Source organism: Bidens hawaiensis, unplaced genomic scaffold, assembly GCF_021521415.1.
Source record: "Bidens hawaiensis isolate Kalapana, Puna unplaced genomic scaffold, B.hawaiensis_p1.1 tig00037604_1, whole genome shotgun sequence".
Lineage (NCBI taxonomy): Eukaryota > Viridiplantae > Streptophyta > Magnoliopsida > Asterales > Asteraceae > Bidens > Bidens hawaiensis.
This window is the reverse complement of record NW_027496564.1, coordinates 34,628-56,361: the sequence shown is the minus strand read 5'-3', so window position 1 is coordinate 56,361 and position 21,734 is coordinate 34,628. Positions and strand designations below refer to the sequence as shown.

Genomic DNA, 21,734 nt, shown 5'->3' with positions numbered 1-21,734 from the left:
ATTAGGATTATAGTTTTTAATATCTTTTATTATCTTATGTTTATTTAGTTTCCATGTTTATCTCTTTTTCGTTTTAGTATAAATAGGGTGTTAAGGTTTATTTGTTAGTTAGTTTTTAGGAAGTTTGAAATAAAGAACATTGTTCTTGGAACCTTTGGTTCTGTTTATCGTCTTTGATTAATCATGAGTCTCTCGAGCCATTGATCACTTTCGAAACTGCATCAGTTGGTATCAGAGCTTTTGGTTCTCAAATGGCTCGACGTGGTGTTGAATACTTACTTGATCGTAGAGTCACCGACTGAGGCAACGATCGAAGTATCTTCTATTCACGTGCTCTTGGAAAAGATCGATGTCCTACTCGCAGAGTCGCCGACCGAGGAAGCGGTGGAGTATGTTCCGATCCGCGGGATCTTATGGAGATCCAACGAGTCCGCGATCTTGAAGAGATCAAACGACTCCGAAAACGAGTCCGCGGTCTCAATTTAAAACGGGAGATGCGCAAGAAGGAAACCGAGTCGAGCAGCGTCGTCTGGGACGAAGGTGGCGACATAGAGCAGCAGCTATTTAGCCGTCACCCACCCCGGTTCTATGAACCGATCTATCTCGAAGAGTGTTACTCAGAAGACGAACCGAGTGTTGATGAAGATGGATTTAACATCCATGAAAACAAGTGTTTTGGGGAGGAGGATGATCGTTCTGTTGTTGGTTTTAGCTATGAGTCATCACTCGTGTTTGATAACTACGGGGATGAGGAAACATATACGGAGGCTGTGGGTAGTGAGACAACGGTAGATGGTGGTGTCGAAGTTCCTACGGCGGTCATGGGTTATGTTTCGGTTGTCAACGGCGACAACGCAAAGGTGAGTGATGAGATTTTGCTTTGTTCTCCTGTAAACCTTGGTGGTGGAGGTCCCATGGGGATGGTTAGTGGTTGGGTGGTTGAAGATGGTTGTCAATCGGCTGCCATAGTTGACCCTAATGTCAACCCATATAAGACGCAATTTCAAATTGGAAAAGATTTGATTAAACCTCTTGTCCATATAGAATATCAAGTTGGAAAATATTTGGGTTTTTGCAATATGGCTAATATTTATGGTGATTTAAATTTTGCTAAATTTATGGGTTGCAATCCTGGTAACCCGTGTGGGGAGTCGGCACTATACGTGAAATTGCATGGTGTACAACCAAACATGGGATTCGATCCAGGTGGTATTTATTCAGAGTTATACGAGGGTGGTTCGATTTTGGATCCGGGTAACACAACACACAAAGTTCAGGTTTTTAGGCTAGTGATAATAATAATTCAAAATCGGGTTGATGTTCCTTTCGATCCGGGTGGCTTTGAAGCAAAACTCGAGGACGAGTTTTTTTCGAAGACGGGGAGTATGATGCAGATTTATCTCTTTATTAGGATTATAGTTTTTAATATCTTTTATTAGCTTATGTTTATTTAGTTTTCCATGTTTATCTCTTTTTCGTTTTAGTATAAATAGGGTGTTAGGGTTTATTTGTTAGTTAGTTTTTGATTAAGTTTGATATAAAGAACATTGTTCTTGGAACCTTTGGTTCTGTTTATCGTCTTTGATTAATCATGAGTCTTTCGAGCCATTGATCGCTTCCAAAACTGCATCAAACATACTCGTATTCGTTTATGTTCGTTCATTAACAGTAGAAACAAAATGTTCATGAACGTAAACAAACAAACATAAAGGAACATAATTGAGCTAAAACCAGTAATGTAAAGAACAATGTGTTAGGCCTAAAAATTAAATGAATGATTTACAAACGTATCAGAACAAACTTAAAATAAACGTAAATTAACGAACATGAATGAGCGTAAATGAACAAACACATAACAATTTAAATGAACATTCAATCATGAGCATAAATGAGCGAACAACAAATTTGTTCATGTTCATTCATTAATTAAATAAACAAACATAAATGAATTTAAATGGACGAACGTTCATGAACATCAGCATGTGTTCATGTTTGTTTGTTTAGCTAAATGAACAAAAAAAGTTTCATAACAAGCTATTTCTTATTGAAACAAATAAATTGTCTATTAGATTAAAACAAATAAACGTTCATAACAAACTATTGCATATTGTTAAAGCAAGTATATGAAATTAAATATGATTGAAACTGAGTTTAGGGTTTTACCTGATTCGTCAAACAAGAAAGATTTTTGTCATATCTTGGTTGCCAAAAAGTCGAAGAACGTCCTAAACGCTACCGACACCATCGACCTTCAAAGACGAAACAACCCAACATAGACAATCATCATATCAAAACAAGGAAAATAAACCCTAAATACAATCAAAAGGGGAAGAGCATACCATAGAGAAGAGAACCATGACAGATCTGCACCATGAGAGACGATGACAATATTTCAATCGCAAGACCAGAAACACTAGATCTGAAAATTCGTCTGGTGGTGAGAGAACCATGACAGATCTGCACCATGAGAAGATAACCATGACAGATTCCATGAGAGACGATGACAATATCTTAATCACGACCAGAAACCCTAGATCTAAAAATTCGTGCGGTGATGAGAGAAGAAGAAGTTTGGGGGCGAGATTTGAAAAGAAAATGAGATTGTGTATAATATCTGCTGCCCTAGATCTGAAAATCCATGTAGTTGTACTTTAGGCTTTAAGAGTTGTAAAACTCTTATTTTTAAGAGTTTTGGGTGAAACGACGAAATTGTACTTCCTATATGTATTTTAAGATCTATAATATATATAAACAGAAACCCAAAAATTATACGTGTCGTGATGTGGTCGCTCCTCCATTTTATGGAAGCCACCAGATTGCTTAATTTTTAAATGGAGGCTTCTCATGCATTTGCCCAAATTCATGGGTATGGGTCTTACCAAACCCAGATAGTCATTAAACGGGTTATAACATCTCATTAAATTAAAAATTAATCTCACCAAATATTTGATATGAAATCCTATAAAATAGAGAGATATTAAAAATTAATATTTAAGTTTTTTTTAAAGATATGATTTATAATTAAGAAACAATTTTATATTAAAAAAAGAAGCGGGTCATGGGTTTTACCAAACCCATATAACTTTTAAACCGGGTTACAACGTCTAATTTATTTGTGAAACAATTTTCATCATCAAATTCTAAGTATATAATTATTAACTTCCTTACAATATATAAAATTAAAATCGTATATATATATATATATATATATATATATATATATATATATATATATTAGAAACGAGTAATATAAAATAACCCCGTAATAAGAACGAAACCTTTAATATCCTACGTGTCGCGCTCTGGTCATTCCTCGCCCCCTCTTAAGCCACCAGATTGCTTCATTTGTAAATGGAGTCTTTTTATGCGTTTAAACCGCTTTGACGAGTATGAGGCTTCTAAGGAAACCCGGATAGCCCACGGGTCATAACAACTCATTTTAACATTTTTCTTTTCCTCTGTCTGCGAGACCTTTCTCACACCTACCTTATAAACGATACCATAAAAATCCTACGTGCCGCGATGTGGTTGTTCCCCCTTTTTTGGAGTCACCAGATTTGCTTGATTTTTAAATGGACGCTTCTTATGCATTTGACCGAATTCACGGGTATGAGTCTCATCAAACCCAGATATTTCTTAAATGGGTTATAACATCTCATTAAATTAAAAACTAATCTCACCAAATATTTGATATAAAAATCCTATAAAGTAGGGATATACTAAAAATTAACATCTTATTTATTTAAAAAAAGATATATACTATTTATAATTAAAAAATCAACTTTATATTAAAAAAGGTAAACGGATCTTGGGTCTCATCAAACTCATATAGCTTTTAAACCGGGTTATAACATCTCATTTATTTGTGAAACAATTTATCATATAATAAAAAATAAAAATTCAAAATTAAATAAATATTAGAAACAAATAATATAAAACAACCCTCATAATACGGGAGATAAAAACTAGTTATATATATATATATATATATATTCAAGAGCATTTTTGTTAAAGTATTTATTTCCATGTCTTTAATTTAACTATGTATTATATTTTTTAGATTTTCATTTTGAAAAGCCATTATATTAAAACAAGAAAAAAAAAAACAATCATGTTGCAAGAAACAAAAAGCACAGCAATAACAACAAATTACTATTTAATTTAACCCACCATAGGCATATGTTGTTGTTTATCCCTATCGTTCACTAAGCATTTATTTTAGCTTTTTCTTTCATCCCGAAATTATTTCAGAAATAGAAGATTCTGGAAGACATAAAATTAATAAATTTGAAAATTAAAAGATGAGACAAGTCTAATAAAAAAAAAACTGAATTAATATCTACATATTTATTTACTTTCCTAAACCAATTGTATAATAATAATAATATATTGAGTTGTGTATATAAATAAATCGTCTTGTATCGATCTGTAACAAGTGCAAAAGTAATGGCGTCTGATCTGGTGAGCAAGGCCAAGGAGGCTTTCATCGACGACCACTTCGAACTGGCCGTTGACCTCTACTCTTCGGCCATCCAGATCAACCCTACCAATGCCGACCTCTTCTCCGACCGTGCTCAGGCCAACATCAAACTCAATAACTTCACCGGTATCTTTCTTTTCAGATCCTGATTCATTCTATTTCTTAATTATGATGATCTGTTAGCTAGGGTTTCTGATTCATTCAATTTCTTACTTTAGGTTTCTTAATCGGATGCTATCTAGGTTTTGGTTTTTATGATTAATGTTAGGTGGAATTAATTTCAAGGTCCAAAGTTAATGACTCGGTATAGCTGTAGGTTTACTATTGATGTTGATGCACGTTGATATAAGTTTGGTGTATCCTACTTGTTTGCATTGCTAAAGTGGAAGTTTTTTTTAGTCTCCACTTGAGATGTATTGTAATTCTTTTGTATAAAGAGCACTTTTTGGTTTCTAGATGTTCATATGTTTGGGGTCTATGTAAATACTATGCATAGGTTTATAAGCTCAAACACTTACTTTTTGATACGCCAAATACTCAGTGTAATGAGATTTTGTCACTGAATCACATCTGGATGATGATTCATGTGAACCGACCAATGCCACAAATTAGTAGCATCTGGATAGTGTTATATGGTAATGATGTAAATATGTGGGTCCTAGTTTCTAGATTTGACGTTGATTAAGGATCGCGGTTTGATCAGTTTGTTATCGAATCATTATCTGATCCATGATTAAACTAAGAAAAGTAATCCATATTTACTCATTCATATACGTAATTGCAACATGTGTCAAGTTTAGTAAGGGCTAAACACAGTTACATCATGTGTCAAGTTCATTACATTTTGGTTTAGTTAACCCTGTTTATCTGTGTTACTGGTATCTACACATTTGACCTTTTCTTTTTACAATTGTTTTGGAGCAGAAGCGGTTTCTGATGCAAACAAAGCAATTGAGTTGGACCGATCGAATGCAAAGGCATATCTGCGCAAAGGGTAAGGAACTCTGGAATGACTTTAATTAATTGTTAGTTAGTCTGTTACCATTTTCTTTCACAAAAACACAAAATCTTTGAAAACTAGCTACATGAATACATGATCACGTGTGTGGTTATGTTTAGTTCATAGAGAAAGTAATGATCAGATACCAAGAGCTGTAACTTAGTACATTGATTGAAATCCTGATTTAGATTTCAAAATATTTTCTATTATTTTGCATCATCGATTATGGTGCCTTATTTACTGTTTTTTTTGGTTATTTTCGATTTAGTTTCTTGTGTGTCATGGGCTTTTATGAATTCTTTATTGTGTTTTTTGCAATTAGCTAACATGTCATGCAAATCCTTTTTTGTTCTTAGAATTTAGTTTTTAATCTACATATTATCTGTTTCTGCTCAACAGCACTGCATGTTTTCATCTTGAAGAATATCAAACTGCTAAAGCAGCTTTTGAAGCTGGTGCTTCTTTAGTTCCAGAAGACAAAAGATTCATTGACTGGATAAATAAGTGCGACAAGTGCATTGCAGGTAATTGTTTTCAATTATACTGATCTTGTAGTATCATTAATGCAAGTATAACCGACTGAAAAGTCGATTACATGTCTCTCTTTTAGCATCATTAATACAAGTAAAACCAACTGAAAAGTCGATTACATTTCTCTCTTTTAGCATCATTAATACAAGTAAAACCGACCGAAAAGTCAATTACATTTCTCTCACTAATATCACCTGAAAATTCGTTTTTGCCATGCCTAGATGTCATCAGTATAAAGAAAACCTGTATATATTTGTACATAATAGTTTGTTCTTGAAACAATAAATTTTGATGATTTTTCTGGTTTTGCAACAGAGGAAAGTGGTGAGCTGTCAGCGCCGGCACTGGTTGCAACCTCTGCTGAGGTTGTTGCTAAAACTGATGCTGCTCCAAAAGATACTGAACCAGTAACTAACATTGCACCAGCTAAGCCAAAATACAGGTATACGCTTTTTGGAAATAATTGTTGCTAGTTTCTATATTTTACGTTGTATGCAGTGGCGGATACAGAAATTTTACGTGGTGGTGGGGGATATGGGTCTGTCAAATATGTTGGGTATAGAAAGTTAAACAAACAAATTATATGTTTAATATAAAAACAGTGTAATAACAAACATTTAAGTTATATTTTGGAAAGAAAGAACTTAGGCTTGAATTTTGGTTTCTTTAAGAACTAGGGTTTTAGTTTTTTTTTGCATAAAAGTTAACATTACGTTTGTATTTACTATATTTATGGTTCTTTGTGGGCTTCATATGTAACGAACCATGCCCCATGCTTAATTTTCCAAAACTGGGCTGTAGTTTATAAGCTAAGTATAAAGTTTACATACTATAAGTATGAGCTGTTTGCCCCCCCCCCCCCCTTCTCTCTCTCTCTCTCTCTCTCTTTCTCTAAATACTAAGCTAATCCGCAGTGGCTGTATGTATAATTTTTAAATTATGATTTTCCAAAGAGAATAAGTATTACTTCTACATCAGGCTGAGAATATAATATTACTCTACAGACTGATAATTCAAATTTTGTGACACACGTGAGTTCATATATTTATATACGTGTGTGAATTTTACTTAATGAATCTACAGGCATGAGTTCTATCAAAAGCCAGAGGAGGTAGTTGTGACCATATTTGCAAAGGGCATACCAGCTGAAAGTGTTACAGTTAACTTTGGTGAACAAATTGTATGTTGGCATTTCATTTTTTTGTTCAGTATTATTGTTTTAATGCAGTAATCTTATGACCATTTTAATATTGTTCTTTTTCAGCTAAGCGTAACAATTAACGTGCCTGGAGAAGAGGCATATGTTTTTCAACCTCGCTTGTTTGGAAAGGTAATGTATTTCAGCCTGTAACTTTTAACAGAAATAATTAAAACACCGTCTGTATAGTAATAATCATCAGTATCATTAATATGCTGAATGGAGGGACCAGAGGGGTACATATGATGAGGTCAAAGGAACCACGTTAGTCATAATCTGATTGTAAATGTCATTCTCAACATAAAAAGAATGCTATCATCAATTAACATATTGGCTTTTGATTAACAGATAGTCCCTGCCAACTGCAAATATGTTATTCTCTCAACCAAGATAGAAATTCGTCTTGCAAAGGTGGAGCCGATACATTGGACATCTCTTGAATTTAATAATAATGTGTTGGTTGCACGAAGCAGCACTGTCTCATCAGGTAAGCCATTTATGCTTTGACACAGTAGGAAGCTTTTAGTACGGTTGGTTCAGTTATGCTTACCTTTTAGTTCCTGTCTCATCAGGTTTGTTTATTTGTTTATTCTTATAAACAAATAAACAATGCTTTATTAATAATCTGATATTTTTAATCAGTTAGGCCTGTAAATGATCCAAGCGTTAGTGAACTGTTCGACAGGAAGTTCGTTTATGTTCTTTATTTAATAAACAAACGAACATGTACAAATTCTTTTTTGTTCATTTAGTTGAACAAACGAACATGAACACATATGTGTTGTTTATTCAGTCATCCCCATGAACATTCGTTCAGTTTTAATTGTTTATGCTTGTTTGTTTACACTCGTTTATGTTTGTTTTGTTTTAAGTTCCGTGCGTATACATTTTTTTAATAGATTCATTATGATGTTTAGGCACATTACAATTTACTTTAGTTTTTATGAATACTTTTATTGAATTTTTAGGCCCAACATATTGATGTTTACGTTTACTTGTAATTTGTGTTTGCTCAGTTATGGTCATTCTTCTATGCTTGATTATGCTTGTTTATTTGCGTTAGTGAACAGTTCCTTTATATTTGAACAAACCAACATAAATGAAGATGAACATGTGATGCTTATTTTCTTAACGAACAAACATGGACAAGAAATTTCTTTCTTTTAATTAATCGTGTTGGATTGCTTTTTTGTTTATAGTTAAACGAACAACATGCTTCGTCCATGTTCATTCGGTTCATTTACAAGCCTAGTAGAATCAGTCTATTTGGAGGATATGGATTAATACAATACACTTTTGGGAAACTTTCAATTTTTTACAACTATGTTTTTGAAAACCAGTGTTATCAAATTGATAACAAGAAAAATGCTGCATTTATTTTTGCAACTACGTTTTTTGAAAACCAGTGTTAAACTATAATAGGTTTTTATCTTGATTGAGTGTTTCTTGATGATGATATTAGTGGTCATCAAAAGCTGCTAACATTACATGCTTCTCAAATTCAGGGAATAAAAGACCAACATACCCTTCCTCAAAACCAACAAAAGACTGGGATAAACTTGAAGCCCAAGTGAAAAAGGAGGTATAGATCTTTTCAATCATTTAATGCTATCATTTAATGTTAGTGATAGTGACGGCTAAATGATTGATCGTGCTTTCAGGAAAAAGATGAAAAGCTCGATGGTGATGCGGCTTTGAATAAGTTCTTCCGTGAGATATATTCCGATGCTGACGAGGATACTAGGCGGGCCATGAGTAAATCTTTTGTAAGTGCATTTAGTTTCTTTCATACTCTTTAAATGTTCTTTTTGGTCATTTAGTCTATGGACATAAAAAACCAACATACTTTCTGTTTTTTCATGAAAGTCGCTTGACATTTTTTTCATTGCACATAAAAACCAAACACACATTTTTTTTTCATAAAAAGTCCCTTAACATTACTTTGCACGTACGCAGCCAACATTAGAGGTGCAAAAACCGGTTTCAAACTCTAAACTGGTTCGGGTCAACAAAAGTTAAAACTGATTTATGATCGTTTTCTGTTCGGGTTGAAACCATTTTCTTGACTGGTTTACGATCTGTTTCGGTTCAAGTTACGATTGGTTTTTTTTCCTGTTTCGGTTCAGTTAACCGGTTTTTACATAATCAGTTTCAACCCGGTTTGGTTAATGGGTTTGTTTGCCCACTTCTAGCCAACATACTCTCTGTTTTTTTTATCATTAAAGCCATGTAAACTTTGGAAACATAAATCTCTCTTAAATAGGCATGTATTAATTTTTATTTAATGTATCTAATAGTATTTGTCATATATAAAATATGATATAAATAACTAATTAATATATATTTAATAAATGAAAAATGCATAAAAATTATTAAAAACCTATATAAATTAAATTATTAAATAATAAATGAGCTGAGCTTGAAGAAACGACTCACGAGCCAAACTCGAGCTTTAGAGAGCTCGAAACGAGCTTGAGCTTAGTCAAGCTCGGGCTTGGCTTGTTTATTATTCTATTAATAAGTTAATAAAAGAATCACTATTTTGTTCAAATGTATAAATGCGTAAGGATATAATGTGTAAAAAATTGTCATGGGACTTATATGTATATGAAACGAACAATTTTGTTGAAATTGTTGGGACCCAGGTGGAGTCGAATGGAACGGTGCTGTCAACAAACTGGAAAGAGGTGGGGGCAAAGCAAGTTGAAGGAACCCCTCCGGATGGCATGGAACTGAAGAAGTGGGAATATTAAAGCTGTGTACAATATGCTTTTTGGTGGTTTGGCTGGCCCTGTTTTGTGGTTGTCTATTCTTTTCTTTTTTATAAAGCCAAACATATTTATTTTCTTTCCTAGTAATCTTTTGTTTGGGTACTGTACACAGAGCGTTTTTGTTCGGGATTGAAAACACCTCCCGGGTCTTTGTTTGTGTTTAGACTGGGTTTTTGTCGACTGTGTTTTAAGATAATTGTGTTTCTGTTTTTGTCATCTCATATTCGCAAACTGTTTTCCTGAATGTTGCATGTTGTTTGCTAATCTTTCAAATCTTCCCATGTCGGAAACCCAAATAAAATTTTAGAAGCAGATGATTTGGTTGTTTACAGCTAAATGTAAGAACAAAGTGAGGAGGGTAAATGAGTTCTAAAACTTTTGCAGGTGGTTTTTATAATTTAAGTGAATGTTTGTAAACTGGGTAAGGTAAAAAGACGTTACCACAAGAACGTAACTATGTAATAGTAGATGCCAATGAATTTACCGTGTTGGATTAATTAATCGCGTTGGAAACAACGTAACTATGTACTCGTCCAATGGTTTTCTCTACCGTCAAGTCATCTATAAGTTTGGCAGTGATTGTTGAATGATCTTGCGATGTGAACTTGGTTATGTATATACAGATTATTCAAGGAACAGTAGAGTACACCTTCGTTGTTTCCATTCCTGTAGGTTTAACCGTTTAGGTATCTTGTTGAACAGTTGGTCCATAGATATGGCATTTGGTTTAATGCACTTGGGATGACTGATCGGTTTTAGGGCTTCATTGAAACAAATACTTTGTGGACTTTTAAGTCTAAACAACCTTTTCGGTAAAGATTTTTGTTAGGTTTTATATAGGCCATGAAAGTAGACGGTAATAAAAAAACAAGCAGGGCACATGCATCTTTGTTATCTCTCCGATATATCTTCCTTGTTGAACAACACCTAACAATGACTACTGCTGCTGCAACTTACCGGAGATATAGAGTACCGTTTTTAATTCCGTCCATGTCTAGGGGTAACCTAATATTTCTCCAGGGGTATCCTAATACACAAAACTTTGACGAAAAAAACTTTTGCACCGCGTCGGGAAAGTTGAGGGGTAACCCGGGCACCCCTTGGACACCCCCTAGATCCGCCTCTATGTCTAACCATGCAACTAAAGTTAACCATATGACACGCTTCAATATTGTTAGTCTTTTTGGAGATACTTATGTTGTAGCATAAACAGATTCAAGCCTAAACATCATAGACACTCATCAGGAATAACGGAAATAATGTTGTAAGGAAGATCCAAGCTTGTAACATATATTAAGAAAACAACTGCCTTGTTTTCAATGTAGAACCGAACATTTTAGCTTTCAACATTGTTAATCATTGTCGAAGCACGAAATGAATCTTACCTGATCCATGACGATGTTTCCACGGATTTTCGAGATGAACGAACCACGTCTTGATCTTCTTCTTCAGCGGCTGCGCCTGGTGACCTGCAATGTTGAGACCTGCAATGGTTTCGGGGGTGTGGAGGTGACTGCTAAGATATCCTGAGGATTTCTTGTTCACAGACACAAAAAGTGGTGGTGGCTCTTATTGAGCATGACTCATGATAAGGAGGTGGAGACCTCCTTATATAGAGTCTCATGGCCACCATCATGGTACCCTAATGGGCCTAGCCCAGTTAGGGTTACCTCCACAAAACCCCCTCAGCCCAATAACATTGTATTAGTCCATGTAATGAAATAAGCCAAACATAATAGATTTAAGGTCGTAGAACCAAGTTTTAGTACCATACCCCTACAAGCCCCCCAAGTCCAGTGTTGCTCCTGGGCGCGCAAGCGTCTAGGTGGAGCGCTGGACTTTATAAGGTGTGAGGCGGTTTTTTCCCTTTTCTTTGGCCTTGTCTTTATTGTCTGAGTTTTTGGAGGTTTTCCCCATGATGGTGACAAGCTGTAAAAATAATGAAGCCTGCGCGTGAGGCGGCTTACGAGCTATAATAATAGAGCCTGCGCGAGAGAGGCGACTTACGAGCTAAGAATAATAAAGCCTGCGCGCGAGAGGCGTCTTACGAGCTGTAGCATAATAAAGCCTGCGCGTGAGGCGTCTTACGAGCTAAGAATAATAAAGCCTGCGCGCGAGAGGCGTCTTACGAGCTGTAGCATAATAAAGCCTGTGCGTGGGGCGTCTTACGAGCTATGAGAATAATAATGCCTGCGCGCGAGAGGCGACTTACGAGCTAAGAATAGTAAAGCCTGCGCGCGAGAGGCGTCTTACGAGCTGAGAATAATAAAGCCTGCGAGCGAGAGGCGTCTTATGAGCTTTGAGAATAATAATGCCTGCGCGCGAGAGGCGACTTACGAGCTAAGAATAATAAAGCCTGCGCGCAAGAGGCGTCTTACGAGCTGTAACATAATAAAGCCTGCGCGTGAGGCGTCTTACGAGCTAAGAATAATAAAGCCTGCGCGCGAGAGGCTTCTTACGAGCTGTAGCATAATAAAGCCTGCGCGTGGGGCGTCTTACGAGCTATGAGAATAATAATGCCTGCGCGCGAGAGGCGACTTACGAGCTGTGAATAATAAAGCCTGCGCGTGAGGCGACTTACGGGCTGTAAGAATAATAACAGCTTGCGCGCGAGGCGTCTTATGAGCTGTGAATAATAAAGCCTGCGCGTGAGGCGACTTACGGGCTGTAAGAATAATAACAGCTTGCGCGCGAGGCGTCTTATGAGCTGTGTGAATAATAAAGCCTGCGCGTGAGGCGACTTACGGGCTGTAAGAATAATAACAGCTTGCGCGCGAGGCGTCTTATGAGCTGTGTGAATAATAAAGCCTGCGCGTAAGGCGACTTACGGGCTGTAAGAATAATAACAGCTTGCGCGCGAGGCGTCTTATGAGCTGTGTGAATAATAAAGCCTGCGCGTGAGGCGACTTACGGGCTGTAAGAATAATAACAGCTTGCGCGCGAGGCGTCTTATGAGCTGTGAATAATAAAGCCTGCGCGTGAGGCGACTTACGGGCTGTAAGAATAATAACAGCTTGCGCGCGAGGCGTCTTATGAGCTGTGTGAATAATAAAGCCTGCGCGTGAGGCGACTTACGGGCTGTAAGAATAATAACAGCTTGCGTGCGAGGCGTCTTATGAGCTGTAATAATAGTGGAGCTTGCGCGTGAGGCGGCTTACGAGCTACTTTATGCCACGCGCCACGTGCAGATGTTGCATGCGTGTGCGCGTAGACTTTGGTTTTGTGTTATGCGCCACGCGCAGATGTTGCGTGCGCGTGCGTGTAGACTGTGACATGTGTGAGCATGTGATGCGTAAGCATGTGATGCGTAAGCATGTGTAATATGCGTGAGCATATGTGATGCTTGAGCATATGGTATGAGGATTCCAACCCCTAAGTTTGGCGCGTAGCCATATGGGATATTATGAGGATTCCCAACCTTGAAGTTTGGCGCGTAGCCATATGGGATATTATGAGGATTCCCATCCTTGGCGCGTAGCCATATGGGATATTAGGAGGATTCCCAACCTTGCAGTTTGGCGCGTAGCCATATGGGATATTAGGAGGATTCCCAACCTTGAAGTTTGGCGCGTAGCCATATGGGATATTAGGAGGATTCCCAACCTTGGCGCGTAGCCATATGGGATATTAGGAGGATTCCCAACCTTGAAGTTTGGCGCGTAGCCTGATGCGCGCATGCACGGCGATAGAGTGGTGACTCGCGAGTGCGCGTGCATGGCGGAGGTCTCTTGCGCAAAACCCAGATGGTGGTTTCCGTGGCGGCACTTGCACGGCTGCGGAGTGAGAACCCACGGGCGTGCGTACATGGCGGCGGAAGTCTGGTAATTTCTGGATCTGCAATTTAAGAGTCAGATCTGCAACTTTAGACCTAAAATCCAGGTCTGTAATCTAGACCTAGATCTGTAAATCAGATCTGGACAGATCTGAAGCCCGGAGCAGATTTAAAACCATCACAGATTCGGAGATCTGATCATTCGAATCACGGATTTTCCTTCTTGCCCAGATCTGGAAGCCTCTTTTTAGATCTATGGATCTTTTTGAGCTTTAATAGAACAAGCCTTGAAGCCTTTTTCTGTAAACTTCCAGATCTGTGTTTTTCTTGGGAGAGATCTGACAGCCGAGATGAAGATCGAAGGGCAGTTCGTTGCCGTCCCACGGATGGCGCCAATGTCGAAGCACGAAATGAATCTTACCTGATCCATGACGATGTTTCCACGGATTTTCGAGATGAACGAACCACGTCTTGATCTTCTTCTCCTGCGGCGGCGCCTGGTGACCTGCAATGTTGAGACCTGCCATGGTTTCGGGGGTGTGGAGGTGACTGCTAAGATATCCTGAGGATTTCTTGTTCACAGACACAAAAAGTGGTGGTGGCTCTTATTGAGCATGACCCATGATAAGGAGGTGGAGACCTCCTTATATAGAGTCTCATGGCCACCATCATGGTACCCTAATGGGCCTAGCCCAGTTAGGGTTACCTCCACAAAACCCCCTCAGCCCAATAACATTGTATTAGTCCATGTAATGAAACAAGCCAAACATAATAGATTTAAGGTCGTAGAACCGGGTTTTAGTACCATACCCCTACAATCATCACTTATAAAACATGTTACATCAATACTTATGGATTAGATTACACATGTATCTCAATTCACTCAAGAAACATAAATATGCAATGCTCCTGATATTACTTGGTGTCTTTTAAATGGTTCTTACTCACTTCAAATACCACTTTCTCAAATCCGCATTGTTAATAATTGTTAACTAGTTTTCTCCTTAATTACGTAAGCTTTCAATAACCATTGAAAATGCATGTTATATGTTTGTCTTCATGTGAAGAGTGTTTTTGCCTGTAAATGTTTTAAGGCGCGTAGGTTAGACTAGTACTGGTGTACCATGTAAAACTTAAAACCATGATAACAACATTAACTTGGGTGCACGGTTAGTTTGTTGATTTATTATGAATATTATGTCTTTGTTTGTCAAAGCCACAAATGAATATAGTTCTAGATATAGATATCTAAGCTTGGCAACACTGTCGGGTCTGGTAACGGGTCATATTGGATTTGGTTCAGAATGGAGCGATTAAGAACAAGTTCAATTTGGTTCATGTTAGAACGGGGTGTTTTAAAATTTTTTAACATTATCTATATATAGTAAAAGAAACTTTTGATGCCACATAAGTGAAAGTGTCATGATTTAATTTTCAGATATATTAGATATTTATGAAATATAGACACAAAAGTTAGTTCTGTTTGGGTGATAAGGTTTGTTGGTTTATTGATGTTCTGCCCATGTTCGAATCTTGGAGAAGGTACGGTACATCAATATTTGTTTTTTACCAACTATACATCAATTATATTTTCTTGCATTTTTTTTTTGTTTTAACCGATCGAATTCACATACTTTGACCACCTCAATGTCCGGTACCGATAATTCTTGGGTTTGAACAGCGCTCAGGTTTAGTGATCCCAACCCCCTTAGTCCACCTCACTATATATATATTTTTTGCCTTAATTCCGGTATCATGACGAATGTAACCAAACAAATTTTCTTTTAGCTCCAGTAATGAGCATGACGTAAACCGACCAAATTCATGTAGACTCACCGCCTCACCGATTGTGACCGACAACGCTCGTGTTTTACCAACACCCGATTTTAACGACCTACGCCACCTCATTGGTCCACCTCAACTTTTGTTTTATTTTTTTGTTTTAGTTTGGTACCAAATTCATAATGAACGCAACCAAACCCGTAACAGACATGACTTAAACTGTCTGAACTCACCGCCTTAACATCCAAGACCGATAGTGCCCGGGTTTTACCAATGTTGCTTATACCGTAAGTAACCGATACTTATGGAATTCACGTTGACTCACTGTCGGGTTTTACCAACGCATACTTTTTTTAAGCACGTTAATTTAACAAGCTTTTTTAGGTTTAGTTCAAATAACGAGCGTTGGAAATATCCACCAAACTCGTGTTCAGTCTCCGCTTATCACCCTCGGGTTTTACCGACTGATTTTTCCACAACACGAGGGTAATTTACTAGTTAACGCTAATATCCACGTACCAACAACAACAACAAAACAGTCCCGAAACATATATAATAATAAGAAAAGTCAAAACATATTATTTCAGTCTTCTTCTCCCTCGCAATCAATCCCAGTTTCGCGCTTTCTCTGTCGTACGGCAATGGCGTTATTTCACAATTTCTTTGTTTCTGTTTGCTGTTTCCTTGTCAATGCTGCAGGAGGTTCTCAATGCTTCTTCTCCAATGCCAGCCTTCATCTCTTCTTCTTCTTTAAGGTTAGTTCTTACTTTCTTTCTTTTTTTAATTTTACCAACGTCCGTTCGTTAGGGTTTAATATATTACTCATCATCATTTCATTTAATATTGCTGACTGAATACATTCATTTATTTAACACTCATCATCATGATCAAGATTATTATTATTGTTGTTAATAGATTATTACTACCTCATACATTTCTTTTCTTTTCTTTTCTTGTAAATAATTTATTAATCTCATTCAAATTATGCATTTGTTCAATGTTGATTTTGTGGTTTCTTGGTTATTTTTTTAATGTATTTGACTGTGTGTTCTGTGTTATAGAATGCTAATAGATGATTGGAAAACGTTTTCATGCAATTGGAAACCCTTACATGTTTATATGTTAATTCTTTTTTTAATAACAGTTCATTTTTTTTATTTTATTTCTCAAGAATTATGCGTCTGATAATATGTTAAATTTTTTATTTTATTTGTAAGTCCGTATGATTTCAGAATGTTGATCTATATGTTAAATGGAAATTAGGGTTCAAATTCATGGTTTTCAATCCTGTTTTTTCTACTTGTGTTGATGTTATGTGTTTGATACCGTCTATAATGATATGCATATATAATGTATTATTATTGTTATTATGGTTTTATGATGTATTTTTTAATAAATTATATGGTTTTTATGAACGATCACCGACCTGATACATTTTCTTTTCTTTTTAACTATATTGTAGAATTTCATCACTATGAGCTTGCAAAAATATGTTGATGATGATGGTGACTTTCTTGGGAAAGAGACTGCTGGGGCGGTTAAAGGTGCTGCTGCTCTTGATTACAAAATTACATGTCCTGTCTTACTAGAAAAGGAAAAGGCAGCAGATGACCACAACTTTGGGATTTCCTCTAGACAGACTTGGGACAGTCGACGCTTGGCTGCTCTAAACCTTAAGCCTATGGAGGAGGACTCTGAAGCTAATGATGAGTTTGGAATCTCCATCTCCTCCTCCTCTAGACTTCCACGACAAACTGGGCTAGCCGCCACTTAGATGTACTACAACTTTATCACTCTGATACAGAACCAACGAAGGAAACTCATCCAAGAGCCAAAAAACTGCCAGTTTCATCAACCAAAAATCCAGCTATCCGATTACCTAAAATCCCTCCTAGAAGTAGATCACAGTTGGTTATATCCACCAGAAAAGAAACTGACAGGAAACTCCCCATAACAAAACCACAACCTGCTTCTGCAAAAGTTCCTCTACAAATTGCTTCTAAAAAGAAACCGGTAGCTAGTGCATTGTCGGTTTCTTCCACCCGCAACCCACCTAGAAAATCACAAGTTAACTCTTTCAAAAAACAGTTGGTTATATCTTCTAGTTCATCCACCAGAAAAGAAATCGTTCTCACCGACACGAAACCTGTAATTCACCCCACAAAACCGCAACCTGCCTCTGCAAAAGTTAACCTAAAAAAACTAGAAACTGCTTCCACCCGCAAACCAGCTATTCTCATCGACGGAAAACCAAAAATTCTCCCCAAAAAGCCACTAACTTCCTCCCTCCAAAAACCACCAACACGACGTGCCGACGGTGCACATGTTGCTGACATATTCAAAGTACAATTAGACCTCAGTGGAAGTTGTAATCTCGTGGTTTACTACAAAGTGCAATATTATTCATTTGTCTAACACTCCCAGGTATGTAAATCCTATTGGTAATCTGACTTAGAAGCAGCAACGACACCTGGTAAGTCAACTTCTTTCCTTAAAAGCGAATCTGTATGTTTTTTTTGACAATATTTGTTTTGAATCTGCAATCTGTATGTTCTTTCTCTTAAAAGCTACCGTTATTTTTTTTTTTTGCTGCCTAAAATTCTCATTTTTTTCACATAATTAGTTAGTGTGTTCAGTCTGGTTACAGAAAGTTATATTATTTCATGAGATTTCTATCCGTTCCTAACAAAAAGGTCATTACTAATGCTAAAAAACTAGCTGTAAATAATAAACAAAATGCTACTCATATTATTCTAGACAATAAGTTTATAGAACCTATTGGACAAGTGCTCACTTTGCTTTATATGTGCAGTATTTTGGTGAGAATATTGGAATTACTTAGGTTTTGCAGGTAGTCGAGTTGTTTCTCATGGGATCATTTTACACTTACCTCAGTGGGTGTTGTTGTATTGCTGGTGTACATTGGATGTTATCAGGTATAAGGGTTGTACTTCTCAATCTATCTTGATGCAAAGAAGTCTGCGAATTACTCAAAAAGGGTAACTTTTTAATGCAGATACAAGTGAGGACATACTTCTAGGGTCTACAATATATATTAGCAGGTTTTCACATTATGATTCAGTGAGTTCTTTTTAGTTTTTACTTTCTGTTTTACTTTAGTGATTTGGTTTAAGTTTTGACATGACTCGAGTTTGGGGGTTTTAAACTTGACTATGAGATTGCAAATTTATGGTTTTCAACATTTTGGTATGTCTATTAATTTACAGAGATTTTCTCCAAGCCTAGTATTCTTTAAAAAAGGTTTATGCTCTTGTCAGTTTCTGGTTCAAAAGCAACCTGGCGGGTAATTGTGTCAACTTTTTTTCTTAAGTCTGATCTATCTTCTATTCCTTGCATTTTAAACTTAGATACAATTTGACATCTAACCTTTTGTTTTTATTTCCCGGTGAAAGTTTCACAAAGGTATCAGTTAATTTGTTTTGAAAGCCTTATATATGATCTGACTTCAAACTTTGTTGGGAAACATTTGGACAGGTTGACATTTTTAAACCGAAGATGAGAAAAGCTTAAATGCAAAGATAAGATCGTTTCTAATTTCTTACTTGGCTTAGCACCAGAATTAACTACCTCGTTTATAGTACATACAACGCTTCGCATACAGGGCCGTCCCCAAGAATCCCAAGTTTTGGGACCCGAAGCCAGAAAAAATGGCTCTCTAAAATATTAACTCTATCATACAATTCTTTTTTTAAATGCCAACCCTAGGAATTGAATCCAAAACTTTTGGTTTCATAGAACGCTCTTTCGATTGCACTTAATATTCATTTTGTAGACTTTTGTTTTACATATATATATATATATATAGAGAGAGAGAGAGAGAGAGAGGTTCACTAGGGAACCACAAAAAAGTGGGGAACCGGGTAACCATTGACCAAACTAACTCCGATTGAACTTATTTCAGCGATGTTGGAACCAGCTCGTCGAAACTTAACGTATATATATCTAGGGTTTAGTTTTTGAGGTTTAGATTTTAGGGTTTAGTTTTTGGGGTTTAGATTTTAGGGTTTAGTTTTTGGGGTTTAGATTTTAGGGTTTAGCTTTAAGGTTTAGAAGTAGGGTTTAGGGTTAGGTTTTAATATATTTGGTTTAGGTTCGACAAGCCGGTTCCAACGTCGTTGGAATGAGTTCATTCGGAGTTCGTTTGGTCAATGGTTCCCCGGTTCCCCACTTTTTTGTGATTCCCTAGTGAACCTCTCTCTCTCTCTCTCTCTCTTTATATGTATGTATATATATATATATATATAATCTAGACTCACACATGGGCCGGGCCATCCCTGTTCATATATCCAGTGATGGTGATAATTCAATACTTAATTTCATTTGCTTGCAGTTGTTAGGGTTCATAAAAGGAGCATTTGCTTGATTCCACACCAATAACCTCTATGCCACATCAAAGGTGTGCATATAGCTTCTGTTTGCTCATTACATAATTATAAATTGTTGGTACTTTTAGGACTTCACTTGTTAGCATATTTTTTTGTTCTATACTTTGTTGCTCTAGTTTTTCCTGGATCTGTACAACACTTCACAGTCCAACCCGAAAATGTTCAGAAGCAACTAATTCCAGGCAATTTTAATTAACGATTGAATTTGGATTTACAATTTTTTTAAATTTGGTATTATATATTTTGTGTTAATAATTTGAACAGAAATGCCGTTTATAGCTTAAAGTGTTTGGAGTTGTGAAGAATTTTTATTTACCTTTTTTTATTTACATGCTAAATCAGTGATTCTTTTTCTTATACATGTTTCCATTGAGGTTTTGAAGAATTTGAGCAGAAATGCTGTTTATATATATGCACTTCCCCTGTCTGTTTATGGTTTGCTGGCTTATACATGATGGATATAGTTTGCATTCTTGGATTACAAAGATAATTCTTTTCTATGTTTTTAACCATAAGGTTCATTGTTCTTACTATGCTTAGAACTAGAATTAACTACCTCTTTTATAAACTATAAAACACACAAGATTTAATATTGTAACTTCGTTTGTTCTCGTGCACAGTGTGATGACCTTTACAAGAAAGGGAGAACTATTATGCCTATTGAATTTCAGGTTTGCACTCTGTTCCTTTTCAATAGCTTTTGTTGCATAATCGTCAATTTTGTCTGTTCTTAACATAATTAATGGTTTGTTATTTCTTTGTATGGGGAGATGGGCGCTTTATTCTTTAGGTCATAGAAAACACAAGCATTGGTGGCCAGCCTCTATTTTAAAGGTAAATACTCCGTGAAGTATGCTTAATTTGTCATTCATTAATATTACTCTTCATAACGATTGATTGTAAACCTTCTGGTTGCCTTTGACATGTTTGGATGTTGAGGCTTTACAGCGTCAATGCATTTAGGAGTGTATGTCAGTTTCTAGTTCAAAAGCAACTTGGAGGGTAATTGTGTCTACTTTTTATTTAAAAGTCTGATCTATCTTCTATTCCTTGCATTTTAAGCTTTGATACGATTTTCACGCCAAACTTTTGTGGACAAAATTTGAACAGGTTGATATTTGAACATGTTTGGCTATACATCCCCTGTATATGGTTTGCTGTCTTGTACATAATGCAGGCAGCGCAGGGCAAGGCAGGGACGATATAATTTGCATTCTTAGATTACAAAGATAAGTTAATTTATATGTTTTTAACTATAAGATTCATTGTTTTTACTACGCTTAGAACTAGAATTGACTACCTCTTTCATAAACTATAAAACACACAGGATTCAGTATTGTAACTTCGTTTGTTCCTGTTTACAGTTTGACGACTTGTACAAGAGAGGGAGAACTATCAAATTTCAGGTTTGAAGCAACTTTGTTCCTTTTTAATAGTTTTTGTTGCATAATCATTAAATTTCATCTGTTCTTAGCATGGTTCATGAGTTTTTGAAAAGTATTAGTGTTTATTTGCACCTTTAGGTTAATTTTTCATTTTAATATTATTATGCTGCGACTTCACAATTTTTTTACAACTTGCGTCGGTGCATTCTTTAAAAAAAAAAACTAATTACCTAGTTGTGATCGATATTTTTTTCTCGATATTCCGTTATAAATGCTACTGAACATGGAGTTGTATATGACATAAAGCATTTTTAAACATCATGAGCTATATATATCGAGTGCCCGTGCCTGACGGACCAAATCGAACAATATTGATGCACGCGTTGGTATTAATGGAACCGATACCGTC

The 21,734-nt window shown here is 36.4% G+C and overlaps 1 protein-coding gene across 1 annotated transcript; it reads left to right on the top strand.

The window, feature by feature from the left end:
- The first annotated feature begins 4,430 nt into the window (after nt 1-4,430).
- On the top strand, nt 4,431-10,226 carry LOC143589527 (protein SGT1 homolog B-like). The gene is made up of 10 exons (XM_077070263.1): nt 4,431-4,606; nt 5,405-5,474; nt 5,880-6,004; nt 6,327-6,453; nt 7,095-7,191; nt 7,276-7,341; nt 7,558-7,696; nt 8,715-8,791; nt 8,871-8,975; nt 9,855-10,226. The coding sequence occupies exons 1-10, from the start codon at nt 4,447-4,449 to the stop codon at nt 9,960-9,962; spliced, it is 1,074 nt and encodes a 357-aa protein (XP_076926378.1). The 5' UTR covers nt 4,431-4,446; the 3' UTR covers nt 9,963-10,226.
- The last annotated feature ends 11,508 nt before the right edge of the window (nt 10,227-21,734 follow it).

What these genes read in the sequence shown, in the direction of transcription:
- LOC143589527 (XM_077070263.1), top strand. Translation starts at nt 4,447, where the DNA reads ATGGCGTCTGATCTGGTGAGCAAGGCCAAGGAGGCTTTCATCGACGAC. An exon ending in AAGGCATATCTGCGCAAAGG is followed by an intron (nt 5,475 to 5,879) that starts GTAAGGAACTCT and finishes TCTGCTCAACAG; the next exon opens with CACTGCATGTTTTCATCTTG. An exon ending in GGGCCATGAGTAAATCTTTT is followed by an intron (nt 8,976 to 9,854) that starts GTAAGTGCATTT and finishes GTTGGGACCCAG; the next exon opens with GTGGAGTCGAATGGAACGGT.